The 22,457-nt window shown below is 36.3% G+C and overlaps 1 protein-coding gene across 1 annotated transcript; it reads right to left on the minus strand.

Annotated features, from left to right (window-relative positions):
• Window positions 1-6,898: 6,898 nt before the first annotated feature.
• LOC113737342 (putative late blight resistance protein homolog R1A-3) lies at window positions 6,899-13,746 on the minus strand. Its single transcript, XM_072084725.1, has 3 exons — window positions 9,917-13,746; window positions 9,513-9,668; window positions 6,899-7,288 (listed from the first exon to the last, which is right to left on the minus strand). The coding sequence occupies exon 1, from the start codon at window positions 13,440-13,442 to the stop codon at window positions 9,942-9,944; it is 3,501 nt and encodes a 1,166-aa protein (XP_071940826.1). The 5' UTR covers window positions 13,443-13,746; the 3' UTR covers window positions 6,899-7,288; window positions 9,513-9,668; window positions 9,917-9,941.
• Window positions 13,747-22,457: the final 8,711 nt, after the last annotated feature.

The raw sequence follows: 22,457 nt of genomic DNA on the forward strand, positions 1-22,457 counted from the left end.
GAGATCTAATTTATTTTAATTGCTTCCTTAATTTATTGGTATTTATATGTTTCCTGCTTTTAATTGCTATAGCTCGTGTGAGTGATTGAATAGATGCGCAATATTTAATTATTCACATAGGCTATTTTGCTAAATAGGGATAATTGAATCTGTAATTGTTCGTTATCTGTATCTCAGTAGCAACTGGCGTAATTGGGTTTATGTCAGGGGAACATACGATCTAACTTAAACAAACCCTCGTAGCGTGTTTGTTAGTTAGGATTGGGTCTTTCTAATTATTAATGCAATCTAGAAATTAAACCCTACGGTCGTACCTAGGGTTGTTTTTGGGTTAGAGAAATAGTTAACGGTCATACCTTAACTATCGAGAAAGTAAGGAAAGGTTGGTTGTTTATCGCGTGCATGGCAACTATAACTAATCTATTAATAAATGTGAAATTATCTGTGAATCAATGATCAGTGCCTGAACCATTTCTGAAGTGTACCCTTGGCTAGAGTTTCTCTTAATTATTTCTTTTAATCAATTATTTTCTGCACTTAATTTATTTAGTTAGCATTTAATCCAAGAACCTCCCATACTCTGAACTCTAGAAGAAACGAATTATCCCCAATCCCTGTGGATTCGACCCTACTCACCGCTATATACAAAATCTGTATTTTTCTCGAGTAGGTATTTATTATTGCACAGGTTCGGTGCCTGTCAATTTTTGGCGCCGTTGCCGGGGACTGGTGTCAGATTAATTTGTTTCTTTTTGAGTTCACCTTATTTTCATTTTTAATTTATTTTTCTCTTATTTATTTTTTTTTATTTTTTTTATGGCTGCTAACATTCCATATTTTGATGATAGACTGGACTTTGTTCCTGAATGGGGTTATGAGACTCATGTTTTTCCTAATGATCAATGGGCTGTTGCAAATTGTGAAACTTATTTTGACTCAGGTTATTCAACTGACACATGCCCCGCATTTCAAGATAATCTAAGTGCTCCAATTGATACTTTTGGAGATTTTTCACCCCAATATCAAACGCAGTATGACCCTTATTCAAACCGGTATGATCAAGGATGGTGGGATAATTCCAATTTTGATTATGCGACCGGGCCAATGGATTTTCAACAGCAAGAGTCTCAACAACCATCGTCCATGTCAGGTATGTCTTTTCAGGAATTGGGTGAATTATTTATTAATACATACCAATTCCAACAGGAGACACAAATGAGGAATGAGATGATGAAGGATGCAATGAGTTATCTGGCAGATCAACTATGTCTATTGACATCCAGAATAAATCGATTGGCTTCTCAAAGGGAAGAATTGCCCTCGAAAACCATTGTTGATCTAGAAGAAAATGAGAGTGCAATTTGCTTGACTAGTGATGAGGAGATGCAAGAGTGTCAAAATGAGAAATCTACAGATGCAGTTGAAAAAGAAGCCGAAAAGGAAGAAATGGAACCCCAACCGCAACCCATTCTAATGAATGAATCCAATGAACAATCTCCAAATGCGGTGACATCTTCTCCACTCCTTAATCAATATTTTCCTGACTCCTATTCTTCAATTCCTGTTACTGAAATTGATTTTATTATACCAGAAAATTTGAAATTTCATGACAGGAATAAGTTAAGAGTGGTAATGGAAAAATATCTTGAACCGTTGAATGCTCTTGATGGAGGAGTGGAAGAAGAATTGCAATCAATGCTTGATTGTTTGGCGCAATCTACTGGTCCATGGAAGACTGTAGCTCGTGTACTCAAGAATTACTCTATTTACGAGGGCTATCAGGATTACATAGAAGATGAAGCACTGAAACGAGCTGCACGATTTTATCCTCCATGAATAAAACATGAAAGTGTCTAGCCAAAAACATTAAAGAAAGGCGCTACTTGGGAGGCAACCCAAGACTGTTTGTTTCAGTTTTCATGCATTTTTGAAGTTTTAGTTAAGTGTTAGTGTCAATTAATAGTTTGATGTTTGGTGGCAGGAAATTAGTAGTTAGACGTGCCCACGCCAGGTGATCACGCCTGAGGGAAAGAAATTTTCATTCAGGATCTGCGGACTCTATAGCAGTTAGACGTGCCCACGTCAGGTGGTCACGCCTGAGGGAAAGAAATTTTCGTTCAGGATCTGCGGACTCTATAGCAGTTAGACGTGCCCACGCTAGGTGGTCACGCTAACGGATCGAGAATTTTCGCCGGATGATCGAAAGACTAGGGAGCGGTTAGGCATGCCCAAGCCTAAGCTAGAGATTCTTTGAAAAAAAAAAAAAAAAGGAGTTAAAATTTCACATTGAGAAAATTCAAAAATTCAAAAAGCATTTTTCTTTTCTTTCCTTTTCTTCAAAAATTCAAATTTGGAAAATTTAAATTCGGAAAAAAAATTGAAAAAAAACCCCCAAAAACTATTTTTTTTCTCTTTTCTTCTTCTTTCTTTCTTTCTTTTTCTTCTTCTTCTCCACCGCTCCCCTGTTTCCCTCTGTTTCCTTCTTTTTCTTTCATGCCGCTGTCGCAGCTCACGCTCCACCAACGCCATCGCCACCACCACAAGCTCTCATCCAACTCCGCCAGCCGCGCGTCTCCTCCTCCCAGGAGCTCCCTCGCGCGCGCAACCCCAGCCCTCGCCGCCGGCCGCTGCTGACCCTTGCGCGCCGCCAGCGCACTACCAGCTCGCCCACGCGGCCCTGTCTCCACCTCGCCGCTGCAGTCCGCAGCTTCGTCCTCTCCCACAGCTTGAGGACAGCTCCACCCGCGCGCGCGCCTGCCTGCCCGTGTCTTTCCCCCCCCCCCCAAAACAGCTCTTCTCCAGCTTTGTCCACCAGCCCGCAGCCCCAGCTCCTCCTGTGTTGCGCGCCGCCTCCTTCCTCCGCACAACCCATCAACGGCCGCTGCTGACCACCACACCCACGCAGCTCCCACCAGCTTCACGTCTCTCATCCGCCAACCTCGCGCGACTGTCACCACCTGTCCAATTTAGACAGGTGGAGGTATTGTGAATTCTTCCCCAATTAGTTTCACTCTCTGGAATTTGTAGTTGGATTTCTTGATGGCTAAAAGAAGGTGATAATTTGGGCATTTTCTAGGGTAAATTTTGAACAGAGTTGGGTGTAATTGCTGACATAGTGGGGATATTTTCTGCTATTATTTGAATTTTTGGCCGGTTGATTAATTTTTCCCTGTGACTCACCAGTGGTACTGGTTGATTAATTTTATAGTTTAAGTTCTTGCGGTTGAGTTGCTGCCATTGAATTTAATTCTTTCCTGTCTGTGCACCAGTGGTACTGGTTGCAGTGCTGCTTTCCATTTCTTAATCCTCTGTGCTGGCCTGCCTATTTGATTCTTGAGTTTTGGTGCCTGAACTGTTCTCGAATTCTAACCATTGGTTGTTGCCATTGCCTGTTCCTTGGCCCAAGTGCTATTTTGGTAGGTTTAATTGGGTATTTGCCTGTCCAATTGGAGGCAGTTGTTGAGATTTTGGGTGGATTTGTGTCCAATTGCTGAAATTTGTTGCTTTGTTTAGTCACTCACACTGCTCCTAGTTTGTTCGAGTGAAATTGGTTGGACGTTCCTTGCCCGTGGAGTTTAACTGTTACATTGTTTGGGGTGATTTTCTGGTATTGATCGAATTGTTGGGCTTTATTTGGGGTTTTGGCTGCTGGAGACCCCTATTGCACCCTTAGTTGAGTAATTTTCTGGGTTGGTTTGTTGAATTAGTATTGCCATTGGTTGACTCTAAGTACCTTGTTTGGGGAGTTTCCGGTTTTGTGATTTCCATTGCTAAGCTCATTGGAGCACTTGCAGAGATTTTGAGTTGCATTATTTCTGCATTGACTAATATTCGGACCACCATTGCTTATTGTTTGTAATAGCTGCTTTGTTGAGACTTTCGCCTAGTCCTTTGGTGCCTGAAGTTTTCATTTTCTTGATTGGGGTGGTCCTTTTTGTTGCTTCATTATCTGTGCGAGGCACCAGTGGTACGGGTTGGGGTATTTTGACTGCATTTGTTCATTCTCCTTGGTTGGCTGCTTGATTGAAAGCTTAGAGCTTGTGACTAAGTTGTTATTGCTTAAATTCTAACCTGCTATTACTGGACTTGCTGAATTTTAGGGGACATTTGTTGCGATTTTGGGTAGAATTGGGTTCATTTGTTGAGATTTGTTGATTTATTTAGACTCTATTACCGCTTCTAGTCTGTTTGATCGCCATATTCGTTGGAATTGACTGCGTTCAAGCACATTGTTGGACGTCCTCGGCCATTGATTGAAACTGCTGCATTGTCTGGAAATTTGCTGGTTTGATATTCTCTGTTGCACTCTAGTTCGCCTGGATCAAGACGCACGTCGGAGCTCTCCTTCCCTCTACAATCTTTCACTGCCGCGCACTACCGTAGCACCATTTTCACTCCACCGTTCCCACCTCTTCCATAGCCGCCCGAGACCTTCCACCACGTATTCAGGGAAGTGTAGTTGTCCTATTCGCTTTCTTTACTTTATGATCTCCATTGAGGACAATGTCGGATTTAGGTGTGGGGGGGAGAGCTGTGGTACAGCTGGTATTTCTGGTGTTCAGCTTTTAATTTTTTTCTTTTCCTTTATTTTCGTTGTTATTTGTTCTATTTTTCGTTTATTTCCTTTTCTTTCTTCCTAGTGGTCAATTTTTTATTTGAATACCAAATTTGATGTTGGATTGTTCTCTAATTCTGCTATTGCTAAGTGTTATTAACAAAAGGGTATTATGTTAATGTGGTTGAGTTCAGGAATATCTCTTTGGTGAATAGCAATAATTGCTTAACTTTTCCAATTTTTTGTTAACTTTTCTAGGCATAGGGAATGATTGTTGGCATTTTTCATGTGAATTGGTCCAATTATTAATTTTAGTTCTCCATGTTTGGAAATTTGAGGCTGGCTGCTGTTATTTTTGTGGTATTTTCTAGTTATTGTGGTATGTTATCATAAATAAGAGGTGACTGTACTCCACTAGTTGTTACTACTGAGTAACCGGGGATCTTCACCTAAAGTGTCGATTCTCGCGTCAAAATGTAGTAGTTACTATGAGTGTGTGGTCCCGTAGCAATTAGAGCTGAGTAATCGGGCTCCTCCATCTGTCAAATGTTGGAGTTCGCGTCAAAAGGCTCTAAGGGCTATAGACTAAGTCTTTTGTTACTCAAAAAAAAAAAAAAAAAAGAAAAAAGAAAAACGAAAAAGAAAAAATAAAATAAAGATTGTGTTAGTATGTGAATAAGTCAGCTTGCCGGTTTGTGATCTTAATGTCGAGATTTTGGTTAATAGTTGGACCATTTGCTGATAAATGTGAGCAACCATTCCTTTTTCTTAGATTAGTTTGCTTTAAATTGGAGGAGTTGGTGGTTGAGAAGCTAACCGGAGTGATTTTTCTTGGATCTTAACTGTGATGCTTGATATATGTTTTTCTGGGTATCTTGGCAATATGATAGTTAGAGCAATAGCCATTGTCAAAATTTTGGTGTTCAATTGCTGTTCTTATGCTTGAGGGCAAGCATGATTTAGGTGTGGGGGGAATTGATAGGGTGTTAATTGTTGGTTATTTTATTGTTAATTTTTCCCTTTATCCTTGCCAAATATTGTTTTAATTATTAATATTTACTTATATTTGGTATTGGACTCAATTTCAGGAAGTGAAACAGAAAACTACAAAAATGAGGGACTTTTTGGAGATAATTGGGATTTCAAACAACCGGGCCCACATGGTACTACAAAGAGATTGCATTTCCTTTGCTGATTAGGAGATTGGAGTCCTACGGGCAATAGGAAACTAAAAGCAAGGACTTCGGTAGAGCCCCACTTTTGGTTTGATTCTCAATTTCAGCAGGGGACCACAGGGATAAGAAGCTTTAGTCATTGTTGGCTTTAAAAAGGAGACAAACATACAGAGAACTCTTATCAATCAATCAATAGTTTTAGTTTAGGCTTTGAGCATAGTTTTTAGTTTTCTTTTCTTAGCTCTTTCGCATGGTTGTTCTCCATTAATGGAGGACTAACCTCTTAATTCTAGTCAAGGGGACAACTGAAGACTTGGTTCAACAATTACTGTGAGATCTAATTTATTTTAATTGCTTCCTTAATTTATTGGTATTTATATGTTTCCTGCTTTTAATTGCTATAGCTCGTGTGAGTGATTGAATAGATGCGCAATATTTAATTATTCACATAGGCTATTTTGCTAAATAGGGATAATTGAATCTGTAATTGTTCGTTATCTGTATCTCAGTAGCAACTGGCGTAATTGGGTTTATGTCAGGGGAACATACGATCTAACTTAAACAAACCCTCGTAGCGTGTTTGTTAGTTAGGATTGGGTCTTTCTAATTATTAATGCAATCTAGAAATTAAACCCTACGGTCGTACCTAGGGTTGTTTTTGGGTTAGAGAAATAGTTAACGGTCGTACCTTAACTATCGAGAAAGTAAGGAAAGGTTGGTTGTTTATCGCGTGCATGACAACTATAACTAATCTATTAATAAATGTGGAATTATCTGTGAATCAATGATCAGTGCCTGAACCATTTCTGAAGTGTACCCTTGGCTAGAGTTTCTCTTAATTATTTCTTTTAATCAATTATTTTCTGCACTTAATTTATTTAGTTAGCATTTAATCCAAGAACCTCCCATACTCTGAACTCTAGAAGAAACGAATTATCCCCAGTCCCTGTGGATTCGACCGTACTCACCGCTATATACAAAATCTGTATTTTTCTCGAGTAGGTATTTATTATTGTACAGGTTCGACACCTGTCACAAGGAGATCAACATACTCAAAAAATGAAATTCATTTACGAATGTTTTGTCATTCAATTTGCTCAAATTATTTTGAGGTGCAAAATGGGTCAAAATTATGATGAAAGTTGTAAAATTTGATCAAACGGTAAAATTTAATCAATTTAATTTCAATTTTTGTATATACTTTAAACAACTGGAGAAATATAATATGGATGGCTTTTATTTAGTTGCCCATTCCCCATTCTTATGGATAATTCCGAAAGTTAACTGATTCAAAAATTTCAAATCACACGCTCCAAAAGGCTAACTGCACTGCAAAATGAGCGAAGTAACCAATCTCTACAGGTTGCCAATTTTCAACTGAAAAGTTATGCAGCAGTTCCAAATAAAAGGTTATGGATATGCTATTGCTAGGAAACTCCTCCTCTAGTTACATCCTATGCATAATGTTTAAACTCTTCTAGGAAAGCCCTTTACTCACAAAGTACATATCAACAAAACTGAAGCTGTCTTGGTTCTCACAAAAGTAGAAGCCTTCAGCCTGCCAAAAGGGAGGAAAACGGCATCATGATTCAGTATTACATGTATCAAGAAAGATGCTAATTCATTGACTTAGAGAACATATTCAGGGGATACTAACACTAAGTTCTCTCTATGAACCGAGCATGACAAGAAAATTTTCAGGAAATATGTCACCGTAAATACTCTCAATGGGGTAATCAGGACAAGATGAATCATGGCAAAGCAAATCGATAACCTGAAGGGCATTTATAAATTTTTTGCAGCGGAAATAGATATATTACTACTAATACCAGCAAACGATAAGTGCTACAATCAATGAACAATGCACCGTAGAGTCCGAGCATAGCGTCAGACTTCATTTACACAGATATATGTACGAATTGCAGCCCTTCAAAAAGCATGAATATGTTGAAATACAAAATGCACAGATTAAATTCAAGAATTTCACAGCACCAATGGCTCAAATGTAGGTGAGGAACATGGCCTTTATCATCACCATTATTCGATTAAAAATCTTAAAGAGGATGCTGAAGATAGATATCTAACCAATTGAAATTTACTGCAACTAGCTTAGCTCAACTACAAACATAAGACAAAACAGAGGAATAGAATCGTCAATTAATTAGAGCTACACCTCGCACTATTGGCAAAAAAAATAGCAAGAACATCTTGTCTTTTTACGTATTGCATGCATAAAATGGGGCGATCTTTTTTAATAAACCGAGCAAGAAATGTCGGGGATCTACCATCAAAGTGAGCGAAGCTACAGCTTGTAATATCAACCGACTTCGTGAATTTCAAATATTAACAAGCTTTATTGATGATGATTTTGAATCATGAAGCTAATCTTAACATAGGGAATTCCCATCCAATCTGCTGCTATCCGAACTACACATATTAAAACCGATTCAAGTATCCTAAATTTGTGGTTCAGATCGAATCAATGTTTACGATTTTTTGGGTTTCTATGATCAAAATAAACAGTCTGTGTTACATAAGCTCGCAAATCTTTATTACTGACAATCAAACAAAAATTTATTCCTATCATACGATAGAATCCAACAGACAACGGGATAAAACACAGGAGTCCTCTCGAGGCTAGTCTGTTTTGAGAACACAACTGAAGAAAATGCTTGGCTCGAGATGAGGCTTCAACTTTCCAAATCCATGCAAGAGGACTCCTAGTAGAATTAAGAATATTGCTACAACTCAAAACTAATTTAGCAGGTGCTTTAGCAGAATCAATCTTAGTAGCAAGTGCAAATTTCCAACCCAAGATATCGGTGACCGTCATCATATAGCACATAATTGCACGGTCGGAATATTACCATCTATAACTTGAGAAACAGAGACTTTTAAAATTATTCAAATCTCATTTTTTTTCCCTTTGATTCTATATTCATTGGCCCAAAATTCATTGTATTAGTTGTCTAGGTTCACTTGACATAGCCTATATAAATAGAGGCATCGGCCTATTGTACAATTGTGATATTTAGACACGTTTTCTCTCCAATTTGTATATTTTATCCCCTGGCTCCATGTATCGTCTAAAACATATGGTGTGGAATTCAAAAATAGAAGATTAAATATTCAAACAATCATATCACTTTTAAAGCTCTTTGGAGAATCAATTATTTTACTGATGCCCTTTCCAGCAATTAGCTCAGGCAGCATAAAACCAAGTTGTAGACATCCTTTGCAAAAATTCTCCAACTTGATTCTGAAAATTTTGCAAATCTCAAAGTTGGACATCCTAAATGCAAACCTAAGATTGAGCATACATCTTCAATAAATAAATTCTTCGATCATAGAGGTACTATTCTATCCTGATCAAGCCACGTAATGCCTTTTGCGACCCCAATTGCAATTTTTACCTTAAACCTGTTTTGAGCAGAAAAGAGATGATCATAGAGGTTTCCTTTCGACATGAATTTGTAGACCACAAGCCTGTTGTTACTTCCCAAATTGGGCTGTCATATTCTTCCAAGAATCATGAGCTCAAACATAAATTGTTAATCAATTCTGTCAAAATGGTGGAGTTTGAACCTCAAATAGAAAAAAAAAAAAAAAAAAAAGATAGCAAAGTTCCTTGACGGCAAATTGACACATATTTGAAAAGAAATAGTACACAACCATCACTAAATTCAGCAAAATGAAATTACACAAAATACACCAACAGCAAAATATCTGAATAACCTTTATGCTGCCGTGCATATTGATAAAATGGTGCATGGTGTACAAACCTCATTGATTGTTTCCACCATATCTTGATAAGAAAAGAGCCATCGATCCTTGCCAACTTTTACCTCCATCTTCCACAAAAGCACCAAAGAAAGCCAGACCACACAGATGGTCAATTACAACTCAAGAGGAAAAACTGCTACGTACCGTAGCACTCCCTAATGATATCTCATCAAGAAAAAATATAGCAGTAATTAGTTGTTTGTTCATCAATTTCATGAACAAAAGGAAAAAAAAAGAGCATTTAATTAGTTGTTTGTTCATCAATTTCACTGTGCTCGTGCATGCAATAGAGGCAACTGGAGTACAAAAAAGCTACCAAAAGGTATATATAAATTAAACTCGTTTAAAAGAAAAAACATGATTATTTCTACAAGCCAATTAACAGTAATGACAAAAAAATTACCAGATATTGCACCAGCTGATGCCCGTCAATCTATGATGACGATCTTCAGCTTCTCATTTCCATAATTTTTCTGTGCTTCTTCAATTTCCCGTACTGAAGATTTGACACCATCTCCGCAATCCTCCATCTCAATCGTTTCAAGAGTTGATATACGCCCTAAACAAGAAGGCATCATTTCCAAATTAGAAATATTGCCGAGTATTAATTGCTGAAGGCACGGCAAGTAATCAACACTGTCAGGGTCTGTCTCTGTCCACTCCACAACCTCTACAGCTTCCAAAGTCAAGACCCTGAGTTTTGGGAATCCTCCTTCCATCAGCTCCCATCTTTGGCCGTCCATTGACCACCTTCTTAATTTGAGGACTTCAAGATTGGGTAGTTGTTCAATCAATGACATTTTTCTACAGGGAAGACCCAGACCGGCAAGACTCAACTTCTTCAAATTCATGGGAAAAGAAAGCTCAACATGTTCCCGCGAACTTGAGAACTTGTAGCCCTCCAAGGTGAGTGATTCTAGGCATTCTAGTCGACTCATGTTGCAGCATACTCTGTTTGGTCCGCCACAATTGAAAATTTTAAGTCGGCGAACGTTGGGAATCCTTCTCAATAAGTTCACTCCCTCTTGATCAAGATAAAGACACAGACTGGAGAGTGTGTCCAAATTGGGTAAAGTGGAGAGGTTTTCAACAACGTTGTCATTGGAAGAGAAAAGAATAATGCAGTTACGCCGTACACGTACATGCCTCAACTTCTTCATGTTCCAGATGCTATCTGGCAATGAAACCGTTGCGTAAGAATTTAGACGGAAGGTTTCCAAATGTGAGAGCTTGGCTATAGATGGTGGAATGAATTCCATGGGCTGAGCTGTACGAAGGGCTAAGTACCTCAAACAAAGAAGTGATTCGACTTCAGTTGTTAGCTCCTTCAACATTAGGTTAATGTCCTCTAAATTCAAAATATTAAGATGTTTGTAGATGCAAAAAAAGGAGATATTAAGCAGCCCAAACTTAAATCCTGGAGTAGCATTGAAGAATAGCAGAGTATCTAGATCTGGACAAAATAGTTTTGACTTCACAAAATCTTCTCCACTGGAGCAAATGGACAACCGAGGTAGGTTGGGAGCCTCATTAAAGGTAGAAAGCTCATCATATCCTCGCAAGACCTGAAGAAATTTCTTTTCTTTCGCCTCAGTCTTACAGAACTCTAATATCAAATCGTGAATGTAACAAGTTTTGACTCCACCAATGGATCTGTTTTCACTTACCATAACTAAGTTTCGATGAATTAGGTCCATTAGATATTCTTCTGCAATATCCTCTGATCTCTCTCCTTCAATTTTTTCCACAAACTCTTCTGCAATCCAGAGACACATCAACTTCTTGGCACCAATTTTTTCATCCTCTCGAAATGCAGCAAAATACAGCAAGCATGCCTTCAAGTGATATGGTAAATGCTCATAACTGAGCTCCAACGACTTTTTGCATTGTTCTGCATCAGAAAGTGTGGTTGAAGTTAAACTTTCAGCAAATTCTTCCCAAACACAAATATCAGGCTCTATAGTTGCTAGGACTCCAGCTACAACAACAAGTGCAAGTGGCAATCCCTTGCACTTTTTGGCTATCTCCATTCCCAATCCATGCAATGCTTGAGGACAATCTTCTTTTCCAAAAACCTTCTTCTGCAGTAATTCAAAACTTTCTTTCTCATTGAGTGGGTGAAGATAGTGAGGTTCACCACCATATTGAACCTGTGAAGCTACATTAGAAGATCGACTCGTAAAGAGGATTCTACTTCTGTTTTTGTCATCTGGGAATGAATATCTCATCTCATTCCATTCCCTAAAGCCCCAGACATCATCAAAAACAACAAGATACCTCTTCATCTTCAGCCTTTGATAGAGCTTATGAAGCAATTCATGTTCATTCAAGTTTTTAAGCTCTTCATCCATTCTAGACTGTTTTCCATCTGAGCACAAAATTTGTATTAACAAGCTTTTCATGTTAAATTCTTGAGAAACAGTGCACCAAAGACGAATGTGGAAGTTACAGATTACTAAACTATCATTGTAAACTTTTTTGGCTAAAGTTGTCTTACCAACCCCAGCCATTCCCACAATGGGAACAATTTCCACCTGTTTTGGTCCCCATATAAGTCGTTCAATTACTTTTGCTGCCTCATCATCAAGACCAACTATGACTTCATGGGCTATTGGCATTTTACCTTTTGATAGCATGTGGCTGGAAGTCTTGCTAACTTCTGGTGCTCTTAAGCTGTGAAAGGAAGGAAGACTTTCAATAATGCTTGAGCCACTGATCTGATCCTTAAAATGCTTGATACGAATGTTGGTATTAGCCAGCATATCATAACAGGCAAGGGCTTCTGTGGATTCTGAGAAGCTAACTTCTCCTTCTTTCGCTCTGTTTAGAGAAGGCGAGCAAATTATAATGCCTGCCTCACTAAGAAGAGCACCAATTTTTTCGTTTTGTTCATCCATCTTCTCCTGCTGCTCCCTTAAAATGCTTCTCAAGAACCTCAGTCCTGCATAGAGTATTCGCATTTCATCTTTCATAGAATCCATAAAGCTAGAGCTGCGGCACAACAGCTCCCAGAGACAACTTATGAGAGAATCATTGAAGTTGTTCAATATCTGCTTATCCATCATTCTATTATGCGATGATTTTGAGGATCTTGTAGCTCTAAGAACTTCCATATAAATCTCATAGACTTGAAAATCAATGGGCGTGATTTTCTGTTGTTGCTCATATATCATGGAGCAGAACTCAGGATTGCAGAACGCATCATCCCAACAAGAACACATGTAAGAGAGGCATGCTGCGTTCAAAGCCACCACTTCAATGTGAGCCAACAGCAAGGCAGGAATATCTACAGTTCCTCGCAATTTGGCAAAGGGAATGAAGCTTTTCAAGAATGTTAGCTTTGCTTCAAGGGCTTGGACTTGAACACTAACTTGGGGATCCATTTCAACAATACACAAATCGATAGTTGTTAAATCCGCTAGATTTTGTAGAATGAGGTCTATAAATTCCATTAGTTCATCAACTGGCATGCAAGAATTTGATTCCAATGATCTGCTGCTTGCCAAAGTAAAGTAAACTTGAATGATTTCTTGCTTAAATGATTTGATCTGTTTCAAAAATTTAAAAAACACTTCATCGCCAACATCTTGTATGCCACGTGCATCAGATTCCAACATAAGGCGAAGAGAGTGAATGTCCTCCTCATATTGGTGAACGGTATCTTCAATGCAAGATAAAAAGGATGGAAGACTTACCTTGTTACCAACAATCTCAGTTTCCAAGTGAAAATCATTGCTGTAGCTCCACTTTTTTGCACACATAACAAATGTTTTGAGAAATGTTATATCCAGGTACGCAGCTTCAATTTTGAGAAATGTTACACCCAGGTGCGCATATCCAATTTTGCGGTACATGACATTGAGGTTGTCCACAAGCAACTTTAGATCAAGGAAGACACGATCGACGCTGCAAGTGGAGGCCACGTCCATCTGTTGTGCAGGGATTTTTCCTTAGTTTCACTCTCAAATTTTAAGGGAGAAACAGATCTCGCCGACTGCAGAGAGCAAGCAGCCTGAGTTTTTTTTTTTTTTCTCGTGGGAAGGTGAAGAAGAGAAATGAGATAATAAATTATTCAACAGACGAACGGAGCAAGATCGAGAAAGAACAGATCAATCAAAGTTAACGAGAGAGAGCGGTCAAATAATCTGGAAATGATCTCGGTTTGAATAAAGTAAAGAAATTTTATTGACTACAACTGCATAGTTTTTTGGAGTTTTTTTTTTTTTTTCCTAAATACTCATTTCGTTGTTGAGAAGTGGTATGGCATTGCACGTTAACAAAGGTACTGACTCTTTGACAAATAACTAAATCAATAAGGGAAAAACCTTCCGAAATCTAAAGTGGAATACGTGCAAGTGGTGGGTCGGGTTTCATAGAATTATTGGGAATTGTTGTATTTCATCCCCACACAATGAGGTGAACAACTCTTTTGTCTTTTTTCAGATGAAAAGCAATGTTTTTAAACTCGGACCGGTCAGTGAACCGGAGAGGTGGCCGGTTCGCGGTCCGACCGGTCCAACCGGCCGGTTCAAAGGTTCACTTTTTTTTTTTTTTTTTTTTTAAGTTTTAAGTACTAAGCAGGTTTCATTCTACACTTGAACTTTACCAACATAACTTAATTTAAGTTATGATAATAATAAATTTTCTAAAAGTTATACACAAAACATGGAATGATAAATATAATTAAAATATCATAATTCACCACAAGTTTTCATAAATTCATTATAAACATAAATAGATACAATCCAAATGTGCACCAATTATCACAAATAAAAACACAAAAAATAAATAAATTAAATATTGAAATTCTTTTACAACCCTTAAAAAAATCCATAAAAGAGTTCAAGTTAAGACAAACTATTTGAATAGCAAACTTTTATCAGTGGCATGATAAGCAACCACACCACATTCACAATTTCATCAACTTAAGCTGAAAAAGTTAAAATTTTATTATAAAAATATAAATCTAATTGCTCAAACTAAAAAAAAACTAAAAATTTTTGAAAAACAAATATACAGTTAAACACATAAAAAATTAATTGCTACTAAACATTACTAATTAACATGTTATATTAAATTCAATGATCCTATACCATTAATTATTTTAAATTCAATTATCAATAGCTTCGATTATGTGCCAACTACCATATTTTTGACCAACCCAATGTTATTATTTGTAATTCCTACCCAATTCCTACACGGATGTGCACTACTTTTGCAAAAATTTCATCCTTAATTAATCGAATAAAAATAAAACAAAAATGAGGGAAACATATGAAAATTGAGGGGAAAAAGAAGAAAATGCAAAAAATCAACTAAAGATAATAATATAGAAAAAAACCTTGAAAAGAAAAAAATTAAACTTACTAAAATGTTGGAAAACAAGAAAAGTTGAAATTTTCAACTTGTTTACAATCTGCTAAAGATAATAACCTGATAATAATGGTGAAGACTTGAGAAAATCTTGTTGTGGATATTTGGATTAAAAATGGTTAAGAAGAAAAAATTGAAAAAAAAAATAAGAGAAGAACTTGATGTTTTAATATATTTTTTAGTCAAGTAGAATTCTCAACAAACTTAAGTACAGTCTAGCGGTAAGATTGTCATATTTAAACTTGGAGACCCAGGTTCGAATCTTAGCTACACCATTCTTGATATTTTGTTGAAGAATTTAAAAAACCGCCGGTTCACGGTTCTTAACGGTTCGCACGGTTCGTCCGAGTTTCAACGGTTCTCCATGAACTTCCGGCTTTAACATTAGACCGGACCGGTGACATGGCCGGTCCGGTCCGGTTCTGAAAACATTGATGAAAAGGAGAGCTACTCATAAAATATACGCATTATCATAATAAATATAAACGCTAAGATAATAAATATAAACAGTAAAATGATAATGTACAAAATTAAATGTTACCGGAGTGCATTAGTGTTACCAATGTAGATTTTATTTGCTACCGTCACCGCAAAGGGTATGTAAGTGGGGGGCTCACTGCTCTTTTGTCTTTTTTCAAATGAAAAAGAGAGCTACATAAATTAAACTACAAATATTCTAGGAAGGAAATTTAATGCTTCTTACATCTTCCACACAAATATTCCCAAATAGATTATTTGGTTCTACATGCAAAGCAAACTCTTCCAATTGGTTATATCCTACATTTGCCAGGAAGACCGCAGTCCTATTTGCCTATATGTAGATATGCTTAAATGTGACGGACTGAATTTGGCAGAGTATTCCAGGCGCAGGGGATTAGTCGGGCCGCCTTCGGGTCTTGACCCGGACACCCCTGTGTTGACAAAAAAAAAAAAAAAAAAGAATTTGGCAGAGTAAAACTCTCCGCCAGTCACAAATGATAGGAGAAAGCAAGTAAATTACAATCCTCGAATCCATCTCTTGGTATTTATTGGCCTCTCAACACTAGGCCCCAAATGAGGAAATTCAGCAGCAACACTAACAGGGGGTGGAAAGGAAAATTCCTTTGACAAGTGGTGGAATATAAGTTGCACTTGGAGACAAATGCAAGTGGTGGGCTCGGTGCACTTGGGGCCCCTGTTTTTGCAATAATTCCACAGTTTAATATGTTAAACTTTATAATTAAGAAGCCGTGTTTTGATAGCAGCTGCGGAGCAAGAGTTTGAGTCTTTTAATTCATCCGTGTTTAAAATATGACAATTTTGTCAATTATGGTTAAGCTATTATCTTATTTAGTGTGGGTATATTAGGAAGAACAAAAAATAAAGAACCATCAAAATATAAATGATCCCAGAGGCTTTTATTGGGAGGAGTACAGAGAAATAAATACAAATATAGCTTTAACTGGTTTCTTTTCTTTTCTTTTTTTATTTTAGCATGAATCTTCATGCTAGCTCTCTAGTTTTCTTCAATTGTTTTCCTTCTCGAGCAAACCACTAAATTTGATCACTTTCTCTTCTAATTCTTTCGTATTAATAATCATGACCATTGATCTTGGAGATTAATAACCATGACCAACAAAGTAAAGAGTCTGACAAAAAAAAAAAAAAAACTAGAGGGCTTCTTCAACCCTTAAAATTGTGGAAGCAGAGAATTTGAGATTTCTACAATTATTAGTGTCAATTATATCATAAAATATACACATTACTATAATAAATGTAAACTCTAAGATAATAAATATAAACAGTAAAACAATAACGTTCAAAAATTCATGTTACCGGCGTGCATTAATGTTACCAAAATACTATAGTCAAAGAAATGATTGGATTAAAGAAGTGGAAATTTCTACTAGTTAGTAGTAGTATTTCATTTTCAAGGGCCCGGACTTAAATGCACGCTAATTATTTGTATAAATTTATTTACTTGTATTATAACAATATTATTTAATCATATTTTATTTCACATATATCACATTAAAATAGTGATACAATATTTTTAAAAATGTTATGCCAAATAATCTCATATTCGAACACAAGTATATGCCCATTTCAGTGTTACTTGGACCATTGGAAATGAATTTAAGTCTTCTCACTGGTCTTTCTTCTACATTCGGGGGGTCCATTTGGAAAATGAGAGAGAAGGGGACTGGTTGTTCTTCGGGTCAAGCACGGCATATCCATATTTTTAAATGTTAGATATCAATTCTTAAATATTTTTAAATGTTGACTGAGAATTAATGATAATAGTCTCAAGAGTCAGAACCGAAATGCATGCTAATACAAGCATATCCTGTTACAGCTTATCAGAAATCAAGTCAACTCTTAACATTAGTCTTTCTTCCACATTCGGGGGGTCCATATGCAGAATTCGATAGATTGCTGACCGGAATCTGTTCTGGTCAAGAATGGCCACTGGACACTCCCTTTTCCTGTTCGTTAATTCAATCTTTAGCCTTTTAAGGGGCAATGTTTTAGATAGAAGAAGATTTCATTCACAATGTATAGCCTTATGATTCGAATCTGCTCCATTTTTTATATGCGTGAGCAACTATATTTAGGTTTTCGGGATCCAAACAATTTTGGGCTAATTGTATACGTCGCAAGAACATTTTCATATTCTCTTGTGGTTAAATTTAATAATATTATACACAGCTAATGAATTGATAAGGCTGATAGGTTGCAATTTTATCATTTATTTTATTATTAATTTCCCCTATTACCTGACTTGATATGGATTAATTATTAGATTCTACTCACTTTTCGTAATTTGCATTTATTTCAGGGAGTAGATCGAAAATACCATAATAAGAGCCAATTTGATGATTATCAGGAAAGAGCTCAAAGGGCAGGCGTCGGGGGTATTTTTGGAACAAGGAGATACAAGTCCTATTTGGTAATTCACGGAAGACAATATAAAAAGAAGAAAAAGGAACGCAGGGGGTCACTTCTTCCTCTCCAGAGGAGGGAGCCGCCGCAAGCATTAGAGTAGACAGTAGATAGGAATTAGAAAAATTGTGCAGAGGAGAGGTCGGCTGTAGCTTAGGCTTGCTTTTGATTTTTCTTTTGTAGTCCTTCCTTACTTCTTTTGGTTTTCTTCTTACGGATGTCAGGAGCCAATGTGGCTTTTGTTGACTTTTCTTCTTAGCTTTATAGTAGCTTTTCCCTTGACATGTCAACGGCAATTTAGAGATTGAATCGCTTTCCGTAGTTTCTCGTTTTTCCTTATCCCTTCGGCTGAGTTGAATTCGCGCGAGCAAGAACAATGGCTGCAGCTGTTGTTCCAATTTTGCATGGGTTTTTCGCACCAAGTATGAACTAATTTTCTCGCTCTAGTCAAAGGGACAATGGATGCTTTGGATCGCCTAAAATTGTGAGATCGATTTAATTTTATCTTTTATTTTTATTTATTGGTATTCGCATATTCTCTGGTTGCAGTGCTTATGGTTATTTAATTAATTGATTGTCTTGGATCCAGATAATTAGTTGATTGGGTAATCTATTGTCAATTAGGGCATTAAATCCGTAATTGTTTAATTGCTCTAAAATAGTGACAACTGGCATGATTAGGTTTGTGTCAGGGGAATACGCGGGCTAATCTAAAATAACCCTGGTAGTGTGTTATTTGGTTAGAATAGGGCTCCTCTAATACGTAAGGCAATTGGGGAATTAAATTCTATGGGCGTACCTAGGATTATTTCTCAATTAGAGCAGTGATTAACGGGCGTACCTTGATCACCGACACAGTAAGGAGGGGTTGACTGTCATCGCTTGTTTGGTAGTTATAACCTATTTATTGATGAATAATTGGAATTGCCTTTGCTTCAATGATCAATTAGGTGAACCATTGCTGAAGTTATTCCTTGGCTAGATCCTTAATTATCACTCATTTGATTTTAGTAATTTGTTATTTAATTTCTAGTTAGCTATTTTATTTTTATTATTTTACTTTTAGTTGAATTGTTTAAATTGTCACCCCTGAGATAAAAACACCCCCTTGTCACTGAGAATTCGAAAAGAAACAATTACTCCCAGTCCCTGTGGATTCGACCCTGCTTACCGCTATCTACAGAAATTACTTTTAGTTTGAGCAGGTTTTATTATTGCACAGGCTTCGACAACCTGTCAAAGGCTTTTATAGTATTGTATTTATCTCTCAAGTAAGACTACATACGAATCTCGTAAACCAATGTTTTTAAACTCGGACCGGTCAGTGAACCGGAGAGGTGGCCGGTTCGGGGTTCGACCGGTCCGACCGGTCCAACCGGCCGGTTCAAAGGTTCACTTTTTTTTTTTTTTTTTTTTTTTTTTTTTAAGTTTTAAGTACTAAGCAGGTTTCATTCTACACTTGAACTTTACCAACATAACTTAATTTAAGTTATGATAATAATAAATTTTCTAAAAGTTATACACAAAACATGGAATGATAAATATAATTAAAATATCATAATTCACCACAAGTTTTCATAAATTCATTATAAACATAAATAGATACAATCCAAATGTGCACCAATTATCACAAATAAAAACACAAAAAATAAATAAATTAAATATTGAAATTCTTTTACAACCCTTAAAAAAATCCATAAAAGAGTTCAAGTTAAGACAAACTATTTGAATAGCAAACTTTTATCAGTGGCATGATAAGCAACCACACCACCTTCACAATTTCATCAACTTAAGTTGAAAAAGTTAAAATTTTATTATAAAAATATAAATCTAATTGCTCAAACTAAAAAAAACTAAAAATTTTTGAAAAACAAATATACAGTTAAACACATAAAAAATTAATTGCTACTAAACATTACTAATTAACATGTTATATTAAATTCAATGATCCTATACCATTAATTATTTTAAATTCAATTATCAATAGCTTCGATTATGTGCCAACTACCATATTTTTGACCAACCCAATGTTATTATTTGTAATTCCTACCCAATTCCTACACGGATGTGCACTACTTTTGCAAAAATTTCATCCTTAATTAATCGAATAAAAATAAAACAAAAATGAGGGAAACATATGAAAATTGAGGGGAAAAAGAAGAAAATGCAAAAAATCAACTAAAGATAATAATATAGAAAAAAACCTTGAAAAGAAAAAAATTAAACTTACTAAAATGTTGGAAAACAAGAAAAGTTGAAATTTTCAACTTGTTTACAATCTGCTAAAGATAATAACCTGATAATAATGGTGAAGACTTGAGAAAATCTTGTTGTGGATATTTGGATTAAAAATGGTTAAGAAGAAAAAATTGAAAAAAAAAATAAGAGAAGAACTTGATGTTTTAATATATTTTTTAGTCAAGTAGAATTCTCAACAAACTTAAGTACAGTCTAGCGGTAAGATTGTCATATTTAAACTTGGAGACCCAGGTTCGAATCTTAGCTACACCATTCTTGATATTTTGTTGAAAAATTTAAAAAACCGCCGGTTCACGGTTCTTAACGGTTCGCACGGTTCGTCCGGTTCGTCCGGGTTTCAACGGTTCTCCATGAACTTCCGGCTTTAACATTAGACCGGACCGGTGACATGGCCGGTTCGCGGTCCAACCGGTCGAACCGGCCGGTCCGGTCCGGTTCTGAAAACATTGTCGTAAACCAGCTTTCTAGCAGCAGCGACAACTGCCTCAATATTGGCTGGCTGAGCTCAAGCAGTTTGATCAAAGTATCAAATCAAGTAGTTTGACTACGAAAATACTCTTAAACCTCATGATATGTAGACAGACATTTTAACATTAATACTGATCATCTATTTTAAATTCCTTCAAGGAAAATATTATAATTAATATATACTAACATATGAGCTCAATTAGATGGGGATCTATGCAAGTGGAGGTCATCTCCATCTCTTATAATGCAAGGAACTTCCTCAATTTCACTCTCAAATTTTAGTGTAGCATAAGGAGAAATATTAAGAGATCTCGCCTTCTCCAGAGCTAACAAGTATTTCTCTTGTAGAATATTCAATTATTCAACAAACAAACGGAGCAAGAAAGAAAAGATTAACAAAAAACAACGTAGTGGTGACAGTGCTGGAATCAGGAGAAAGTCGCATCTCGGTTTGGAAAAGCAAAGAATTTTTTTATTCATTACTTTATGGTCTTTGAATGAATTATTTCACTCTCATTTTGTAGCTAAGAAGCACCAGTGTCGGCATTGTCCACTAAGAAAGGGACCCCACACCTAGTCCCTTTTTTTTAATTTAAAAAATTTTTGCTTTCCATAAGGTAAGACTTTCTTGGAATTTTCGAGAGAAAAAGTGCATATAAGGGGCCAAAAAAAAGAAAGGAAAAAATTAAAGTCAAACAGAAATTTTTATTATCACGAAAATAGTTTCTTTCATTTCAAGTGAAAGGGAAAAAGAGAATGATAATTTATAATTAGTGATCTATGTTAGCTTTATTTCGCTTATTTTTTCTTTTTTTTTTTGAAAATTCAAGCATTGTTGTTCAATATGCATGCTCCAAAAATCAATCCTATAATCCAAAAATCAATAGCTAGTTTTTATTTTCAAAAGAAAAAGGTAAAATGACTTCAATAGAGATTTTAGTTTGATGGAATCTTTGACATGAGTTTATATAATTACTAACAAGGGCTTTGAGCCATTAAGAGAGAGTAAAGAGTAGTCAGCATCCGTCTGTGATTACGCTTCACGGGTCGGGTGTCCTTTCCGCCTAACAGATTTGTGTCCACGGTTATAGAGTACTTGAATGACCAGATATTTGGCAAAGCGGTTCACGAACCCAAAGGTTAGGTACTAGACTCGGTACCAAAGTTAAAAAAGAGATCATATTTTCATAATTGAGAACTAGAAAATAATTAAACACCTTAAAGACTTTATTTAAATGTAATTCATTATTTGTTAAGAAAGATCACATAACCATCAATACTTGCATATTCATAGTTAAAAACATGTCTGTAAATATCACTCATTCTCAGCAACAAAAGCTAAATATATTACTATATAATTAGCAAATTAAACAAGTTAAGACTTTTATATTGTTGAGATAGTCAAGTATAAATATTTGATGAAAGATGATTATATATTCCTCTATTAATTTTAGTTTTAATGGACAGAATTATAAGCATATCCTTGCATATGAATTGGGTCAGGTATCTGCGATTTTCAAAGGCTTTGAATTGCGACAGGATGTACTCCCTTGTTAATCCAATTTGTTGTTACCCGAACTACACATATTAAAACTGATTCGAGTATCCTAATTTGCAGTTCAGATCGAATCAATGTTTACGATTTTTTGAGTTTCTTTGATCAAAATAAACAGCCTGTGTTACATAAACTTGCATTACTTCTAACAATCAAACAAAAAATTTATTCCTATCGTACGATAGAACCCAACAGACAACGGGAAAAAGAGGAAACCAAAGAACATTAAAGCGGTTAACAGTTTAGAATTTTTTACAACCTAAATTTAGCCAACTAATGAAATCCAATTGAGCCACCCAAAGAAGGGGAATTGATAGGTAAGGATGTAGCCATCCAAAGACAAAGGAGCTTTAGGACACCTCCTAAT

This window comes from Coffea arabica, chromosome 3e (assembly GCF_036785885.1).
Source record: "Coffea arabica cultivar ET-39 chromosome 3e, Coffea Arabica ET-39 HiFi, whole genome shotgun sequence".
Classification (NCBI taxonomy): domain Eukaryota; kingdom Viridiplantae; phylum Streptophyta; class Magnoliopsida; order Gentianales; family Rubiaceae; genus Coffea; species Coffea arabica.